Below are 8,828 nucleotides of genomic sequence, written 5' to 3'. Positions count from 1 at the left end.
GCGGAGTCAGGTGTAACGTTTCTCTAAAAACACAAAATAGCATCTTGTGGTCAAGTGCCAAATAAAAACAAAAACAGTATTGTATAAATTTATACTGTACAATTGTTATCTGTTGAACAAAATGTTTGTATTTGTTGCATTTTGTAGGTTTTGTATGGTATCCTGTATTTAGTGACTGCAGTTTTGGAACACAGGATTCTGTTTTTTTTTTGTTTTTTTTTTGGTCAACTTTAAAAAGCAAGAATTAAATTTACAATTTATTGTGTGCAAGCATTAATGTGATGTCTGTTTAATTGTTTAATATTGTGCTTTTAGTGACAGCATGGACGGTTAAGTATTAGCCTATTGCAGAAATATTGTAGCAGCCTATTTGTTGCCTCAAAAGTGTCAGTACAGAAATGTTAAAGATGGCTTTGAGTTTAGTTTAGAAATGGTAAATGCATTATCAATCTGGGTCAGAATTCTTCAAAAAACAAATGTGAGGAATCGTTATGTGTGAAGATAAGATGAAGATATGTATGCAAAATACTGACAATTAGCCAAGATCAGATTTTATTAAACGTTGAATATTGTCTTTTTTATTTGCCTAAAGAATGTAGTCATTAGTCATCTTCTAGTTTTATCAATGATAAATGAAAAGCATGCATAAACCATAAATAGGGGGACTGGATTATAACTGTAAATGGACTGGACTATAACTGTAAATAATAACCAAAATAGTCTGCAGGCTTTCCAGCAGCTCTTTGAGGCTGTTAAGTAATGTCAGTGTATCCACTAGTTTTTGATACATTTCACTGAGCCTTGTTGGTGGTGCTCGAGGAAAACTCAGAGGTCAGCACAGTCAGTTGATGTATCCTCTGGGGAGCATGTATGCCTGTACCGAATTTTATTGCAGTCTTTCCTGCCAGTGGTGGACTCACTCACCCACAGTGCCATCTCTACATCTTATCATTGGGTACTGTGAAACCTAAAACCAGTCAAACTGATTACTGGATTTTCAGAGCAGTTTTTTCCTGCTGTAACATAAACTGAAGATTTCTGTCAGTTCAGCTTGCTGAATGAGTTCACTGTGACCTGTCACACTGAGGTGCAGTCTGTAATTGAATCTTTTAATACCTCTTTCTTGTGGAGGTGACAGAATCAAAAACCTTAGTCACCTCAACCATATTAACCATATCACTCTGAACAATGTAACTTATTCTTTCTTAACACTTCCAGCTTAAGACTCCAACAGAGGCAAACTACTTTCTATGAAGGCACCCTTTATAAAGATCTACAATTTGTACCTATATAATTTATACTTCCTTGTAGCATATCTAAGTCTTAAGAACAGTCTTAAACTTAGGAACAAAAAAAATTTAAATCAGGACTTAGAAACTTTGCTTGTTTTAAATATGTCTGCCCACCATGCCCTCCCTCAATCAGCCAATCGCAGGCCTCCAGAAGTGACATGACGTGAGCGTGATTAGACTACCCCTTGGATACGGAATCTAGCACTTGCATACTTTAACATATTAAACATGCAAGATGTTTCCTCTACAGCTACGTTGATAATATTCTGTTATTATTCATAAAAATCTGCTATGAGTTTGACACAGTAATAGTCCGTAACCTCACCAGGATTTGAACTGCTCAGCTAATAGAAGATGTATTTTATGACAGATGCAGACGTAGGTAATGTGATCATGAAGAGGAATCACACTAAAATGTGAGGATGATTGTATTTATGCTGAATTCATTGTCAAGGTCTCTATAGGAGTGTGCTTACTGAGAAAGACTTCAAATCTGTTAACTTATCAATACACAATTCCAAACTTTTAGCAGTCACCTGTTCGGAGATGATTTGGGAGATGACACCAAGTTTGACTTTATGAGCACTTATTTTATGGAAAAGGGTCTTGGGGTCTGGACCTAAATCATTATTAAGTGTTTATAAAGATTTAAAGAAGAAAGAATAGATGATAATCAACCAGGCAACAGAAAGTGTGTTCTTATTGACTTTGATACTATAACATCTATAAGCATCAAGAACTAATTTATTAGCCATTAATTACAACTTATTATAAATGCTTTAATAGAAAATGGTACTGGAAACTTTTAATGGAGCAAAACAAATACACTACTTGCAAATAAACTGCTGTAAAAAAAAACAAACAAAAAAAACAAGACACAAGCACCTACATACTGTATAAAAACTATATTTATTGACTCATTTAAAAGTCTGTACATCACGCAAATGACGGATACAGAAGCTGTCAGTGAATCAGGTGTAAACACAGGCAGTGAGTAGGAACAGATGAGGCGAACGCTCACAGATGGTTTACAGTAGCCTCAGAAAAGGACTGTGTAAATGGATGGACTGGTTTGGCCTAACTAATGTCATAAATACTAATGACTGCAGCCTCTTCAGTGAGAGGAAAAGCAATAAACACATGCACAGAGGAAGCAAAACAGTTTAACAGCATCCTGGAGACTTGCAGTCTTGTTCCATAATGGTGCCTCATGTAATTATAGACCCTGAGACACCAGCGTGTAATCACAGCCCGGGATAACTGTTATTTCACCGGCACAGATTGGAAACAGTTAGTACGTAGTGAAAATATGACCAATCGATAAAAAAAGATGGACAGTCAAATAAGATGACATACTTAGAATCATGGTGACTATTCAAGACACATCTAAAAATAATTATGTACCAAACAATAAGCCATTACCTTGAACTGTTGCTGCCGCTTTGAATGAGAGCCTTTCAAACATCTGATCAAGTCATTTAAAAGCTTCCACCACGAGAAGAGGTAACAGGAAGGATGGAAGCAGGCACAGAGGAAACAAACAGCAGTCCCGTGTTAGTAATCCAGTAAGACTACTGTATACTGCACCGTCTTCTTCCTGTGAAACCACATCATGCTGGCTGGATGCTTTGTGGTGACCTGGATAAAGACCTCTCTTCTCGTTCACCAAGTATTAACAAGTGAATTCTATCATCTAGTCGTGGCTTGCACAGATGGAAATATCAAACATGTTCCCCCCTAAGCCACAAATCTGTGCGCTTCCATACGTTTTTAAAGTTAAGCCTGTGTTCCTAATGCAAGAAATCCTCCTACAGCAGGATGTCTAGTAAACAGATACTGCCTCAGGGTCTGTGGATTAGTTTAGCCAGTGATCAATGTAGGGTAACAAACCCTGCTGAGACTCCCCTGTGGTTTTCCTGAAGGAAGACATTTTGGTGCTGTCGTCTAACACTGCTAGCAGCGTTCACAATATCTATGCATGGCATGGCTAAAACTTCACCTATACAGTGCTGCTGCTAACAACCCTCAGATCTCTGACAGAGTGACACGCAAGGAGTCCGCCGAGCTCTCCATAGCCAGGATGAAGGTGTCCTCGTTGGAGTAGTGCTGGATGATGTTGTCATCCATGTTCACCAGGACCCTGAGGAAGACAGAACAGACAAACAGACTTTGTCTCCATCTTCATGTTTTTCAGTAATATTCAGTCAGGACTGAAATATCTCAGAAACTAATGCTCGCCAAGAAATTTTGTCCTCAGTGGATGAATCGCATTGAATCAGATGATCCCCTGCTCTTTTGGCCTCTATAAATAAATAAATAAACATTTTTGCTTTATAGTGAAATGTCTTAACAACTATTAGATGGATTGCCATAACATCTTGTAGAAACATTCATGGTCCCCTGAGGATGAACCCTACTAATCCTAGCAATCCTCTGACTTTTCTTCTTGCAAGTTTTCACACATCCAGTCAAATATCTGAAAATCTACACAGGCTGTGGATGAAGACACAACATGTTGTACACGCATTGATGGTTTCCTGATGATATACCCTAGTGTCTTAAGAACCGATGGATGGACTGTCACTCACCCTTTTTTGCTTTTTTGGTAAACTTTGCTCATCTTTTCAACAGGCACTGCATACTTCTCTGAGATCTGTGAGCAAACAGCACATTTTTAAACATGTTGAAACACACTGTACAAGTAATAAGAATTGTATTAATGACCTTGAGTTAATTATTCCTGTTCAGCACAACTTGTTTGTCTTGTGATTTCAGCTACAAGCAGCTAAAACAACACTTCATTAATACTCACTGCCTCCATCAATGCTTTGAGGGTTGGGGAGTGCAGCATTAAGGCGTCAAACACTTCATCACACTCCTTCCTCACATACAGCAGAACTGACGAGGCACGGAATAGACAAAACATAAACATCCAGTCAGTCAACTAATGAGATGATGAAAATAATGTACTGCGACAGAAAGTGATGTTTACTGACCTTTTCTTTCCAGTTCCACTTTGGTCTTCTTGGGTTGAGGTGGACAGACATCATCCTCAGAAGTACATGACATCCTTTTCACTAGAACACTCCTGACACACACACACACACACATAGATACACCTGGCATCATAATCATTGTTTAAAGGGAATACTACTTGATCTTTGTGTCCAACAACAGGGATGTTTTCCTGTCTATACAGTTCGATATCGGCAGATTTCAGTAATCCCAAATCTATTCCATGCACACGGTGCAGTGAGCTGCCAACGCATGAGAGTTTAGAGCAAAGAACAAGTGACAGTATGATGCTCACCCATCTCTGTTGACCTGCTCAGTGTTAAAAGCAAACACCTGCAAATAAAAAAAAAAAAAAAGCAACATGAGGCACAATGTGTGAGTGTATCATGACTGGACATTTCCCACAAACGGGTCCCTCACCTGTCCCGCTCTCTGCAGGTTCCCAAAGTGGACATCAGGAATGAAGAGGACAGGCTGGGAGTCCAGGTCTATCATGGTTTTGAGCAGCGTGCTATCAACCCTCTTAATGGGAGAGGTTGTCCCCGAGCTGCCATTTTTCCCTAATCCAAAGAGAGCGTGAACTCAGCATCTGTTGCCAGGCAACCACTCCAAGTACAGATTTGATGAGGTTTGATGACACTTGTTTGGCTTTTTAGTCTTCTGCTGTTCTATTCAATTTTATGGTTTTCTGGGAAGTGCTTTGTAACCTTGTTCCGGTGGATTTTAAATTTCTGCACATATGAGTAATTAAACATTAATTTCATTATAAAGCCAAACATATTTTTTACCTTTCATCCTCTTCCTGAGCTGCTTCTTCTCCTCGTCACGAAGCTTCCTCTCAGCGCCCTGCAAACAAACACAAGGGGGTGACTGAACACAAAAGGCACAATATGCCAAAAGACAGAGAAAAAAATAGAGTTCTCTCATTGCCTGTGCCAGCAGGCCATCCTCACCTTGTCGCAGAAGACCTTGATCTGACTGAAGGCCCTGTGGATGGGTCTGCTGCTGCAGCTATTGTAGCTGTAGGTGTCGATCTGGATTATCAGAGGCATCCCCTTCACGCCCTTCTGCGAGGAGAAGTCTGTGCTCAGACAGTTCACAGAGATAAAGACCTGTGAAGCAAATATAAGACAGGAGACAGGGTCAGTGTCTGGAGTGAACAGTGAGAGAGACAAGTATCAAACAGAAGCTCAAATAATTCGAAAATATTAAAATTAATATTTGATTTGAAAAAGAAAAAGAAATGGAGCCTTACGTTAACTCAGCTGAGCTACCTGAATATTATTACATGAAAACCAATTAGAAATAAGTAATAAACTGTACATACTGTATATCCCTCACTGTGTTTAGGATATATGGCTAAAAAAAAAAGGAATAATATAGTCCAATAAAATCCAGATTAAAATAAATTCAAATGAACACAATTAGACATGGTGGGATCATCAAAAACAGGTTGGGAACCACCGTCATACAGGATGTTTTGAATATGAAAAAATGTTCTATTTTTAAATCTAACTGCAAAAAAAAACAAAAAAAAAACACCTGGACACAGTAGACATTTTGTCCTACAAACTTCTCTACTAATCATTTCAGCAGTTACCAAGAATCTTTTGTAGGGGGACAGAATCAAAGTCAGACCTTTAATCTTGTCTAGACAAATTCTGTGGTCAAACAGGCTTTGAGGGATGTGTATGAGCTTCCTGCCGTTGCAGAAACAAGGAAATGCGTCACTTTAATTCACTTACGTTGATCCAGATAAAGCAGATAAACTGGGATCTTAAAGCTGACGATAAAAGGGTGTTAATTAAAAGATATTTTTAACATGGGAACCCGTCTGTCATCTTAATCAATTAAAACTCAGTTAGTTTTATCACCAGTCTGGCTCGGATGCAGAGTCATTTGTTTCCCAGTGAATCTCAACCTGACTCATAAACAGTGAAGTGATGAGCGAGAGGGTCACAGGGCAGTGACTCACAGCAGCAGTTCACAGACCAGAGGCATCATAGCCATGCCAATGTGTCCCACCCTCACTCAACACTCCTTATGTTAAATATTTTATATGCTGACAAAATCTGTGAGAACACACTCGTGCATGATATGATTTAGAAGACAGTGTGTTTTGTGTACTTGTGTTCTGTTTAGTGTTTTTTTTTATTGTTCCAGGGCTCCCTGAGCCACAGCTTCTAGAAATGCAAGGCTCCAAAACCATTAAATAATGGAGCCAAGCAGAGCTGCTGAATCGTTTAAAGGTCTGTGAGCGATCACACCCAAATCACTCTACAGTTCAAGAACTGTTTCAAGTGTACTACGTGTGATTATGTTTTATCACATGACTCAACAGAGTCCCATGATTATTGCTGATATTTGTTAGAAACCAATATAAACTATGGATGAATTTTCCAGTTAAACAGGACTGACAGCCTGAGGTCAAACAACTAACGGTAAAGATTCCTCACCATGGCTCAACAGCAATTTTCCCACTACACATCAGCAGCATCGTGTCTGAACCTGCAGAGGTGAGGGCTGATTGCTGGAAAGGCCTGGAGCACAAATGAGCCTCCCACACACCTCCACACATTCACACCTCCACAGACCCAAGCCATTTAAATTTCTCCAGAAGCACTAGACGCAACGCTGCTAGCATCTAAGTGTGTGTGTGTGTGTGTATGTGTGTGTCTGTGTGTGTGTGTGTGTGTGTGTGTGTAGGAGGCTTGTTGTGTTTGCATGTACTGCCATGTGTGAGCATTTAATATGTTCCTAAAAAGAAAAAAGGTTCACAAGGGCACCGGTAAGTGGCTGCTCAGAGCCATCCGCTGAACCAGGCACAAACAAACAGAAAAACACAGTCATGCCGCAGGAAGGAACTCATCTCCCCGACCAACACATCTCACACTATTACTCATTACAATGAGGATGATGATTGTCGCCTGGCAACAGCAGAGCAATGCCAAAACAAAAAACAAAAAAGGATTTGCACCAAAAAAAAAATCCAGTTTTGTGCTTGAGCCTGTCAGTGCCTGATGGGACATCAAATTATGTTAGGGAAACCAACATTTCTACACTGCTTCTTCTTCTTTTCCTCAACCTCTTCCACCTCATTTGCAGCAGCCTCTGGTCCTGTGTGGAGAGGAATGAGAGCGACTGAACCAGCCGACGTGCAGCAGCGAGGCTGATAATGATCATCTAGTTTGTATTTGGCAGCACAGACACGTTCGCACTCACAGTCAGCAAAACCAGGGTGGACCTGCTCAACACCAAACATTCAGTACTCTGATTGTGATCACTGTTCGCTGGAATACAGATTGGGATTTAAAGACAATTGCAGAGATTCTTGGGAATTAGGCTCGTTAAGTGGGATGATGAGAGCTAGGGTGGACAAAATGAATGTTGCTTTTTTATTAACGTTTCATATTACATCAGAAAAACGCTTCACATGTCGAAACTAAGGACATGACTTTGCTGAATGGAAGGTTCTGTTACTTTTTTTATGGCCTCTTTCTTTCACCCTGGACGTACTGTATTTCAGCATTCTTTTACCAGGTAATTTCAGGTTAGTCTCTTGCCAGATGAAACAGGATCAAATAGTTACAAATGGTGGCTTCAATCTGCAATCATTTACATACAGTCCCTAAGAGTCTACAGACATGACAATGTCTCTGTGAGGCACGCACGCACATAAACAGGACCTCACCTACGTGGAAGGCAGTAATCAAGCACAGCTGAGGCTGATGGGAATGCAATTAATTTTGCAGGTATTTGGTCATAATCTAAATATGTCAAGTGTGATGATGGTGCTGTTCAAGATATTTAATTAAAAATGTTAACCTGCTGGTGTGGAAGTTTACATGCAAGGTGGTTTTAGCAAAAAGATGCTATCAACTTGCATTGTGGGAAGTGTTTTGGGTTTGCTGCATCAGTTTTGATACACTTTGTCTCTTGTGAGTCCCCTAAATGTACTTAATCACTGGAGTACCACTTTAAGATTATGCACAGGAAGTCGGAACAATAAAAGTTCTAGAGGAGGTGCTGGAGGATGTCTGCTGGAACAGAGCCGTTTTCCATCTACATGAGGTCTATGGGGTTATTCTCAGTATAACAGTACACACTGGTACAATTTTGTGTCAGGTGTACCATTCGAGCGCACTAAAAACAATTACAGTGGAGTGAAGGTTTATTCCAAACAGTAAATATTTATCCACAAACACGCAAAGCTGCAATTACTTCTTCCACAATGTGGCTGTTTGCAGAGTTTTCATTAAAGCTGAATGGGAGCCACAGCGACAATCTCCTGAGTCCAAAACAGCCTGAGGGTGGGCTGATGCTGTGTGTGAGTGTGTGTGTGGGCGGGTATGTGTTTACACGTTGTTTGCAGTTTGTCTTTATCCAACTGCCCACTTTTACAAAAGGTGAAATTCGAGTATCCTTTCAAGGTGTGTTACTGCGTGTCCCGAGTGTGTCTGCGATCCCAAATCATGACTCAGCACAAAGCAAGAGATGCTCCCTCTGTCATGCAGGACAAAA

The 8,828-nt window shown here is 40.0% G+C and overlaps 1 protein-coding gene across 2 annotated transcripts in view; it reads right to left on the bottom strand.

Moving 5' to 3' along the window:
• Nucleotides 1–2,181: 2,181 nt before the first annotated feature.
• LOC104936301 (grainyhead-like protein 2 homolog) overlaps nucleotides 2,182–8,828 on the bottom strand; it is an 11,228-nt gene continuing 4,581 nt past the window's right edge. For both annotated transcript variants that reach the window (XM_010752319.3, XM_010752327.3), the window contains exons 8-15: nucleotides 5,261–5,419; nucleotides 5,096–5,153; nucleotides 4,728–4,867; nucleotides 4,603–4,640; nucleotides 4,289–4,380; nucleotides 4,105–4,190; nucleotides 3,881–3,945; nucleotides 2,182–3,432 (exon numbers count right to left, since the gene is read on the bottom strand). In XM_010752319.3, coding sequence (XP_010750621.2) covers nucleotides 3,318–3,432; nucleotides 3,881–3,945; nucleotides 4,105–4,190; nucleotides 4,289–4,380; nucleotides 4,603–4,640; nucleotides 4,728–4,867; nucleotides 5,096–5,153; nucleotides 5,261–5,419 — 753 coding nt within the window. In that variant the 3' untranslated portion in view covers nucleotides 2,182–3,317. The remainder of the gene's footprint in view (nucleotides 3,433–3,880; nucleotides 3,946–4,104; nucleotides 4,191–4,288; nucleotides 4,381–4,602; nucleotides 4,641–4,727; nucleotides 4,868–5,095; nucleotides 5,154–5,260; nucleotides 5,420–8,828) is intronic.

Source organism: Larimichthys crocea, chromosome XIII (genome assembly GCF_000972845.2).
Source record: "Larimichthys crocea isolate SSNF chromosome XIII, L_crocea_2.0, whole genome shotgun sequence".
Lineage (NCBI taxonomy): Eukaryota > Metazoa > Chordata > Actinopteri > Sciaenidae > Larimichthys > Larimichthys crocea.
This window is presented reverse-complemented; position numbering and strand designations above follow the sequence as displayed.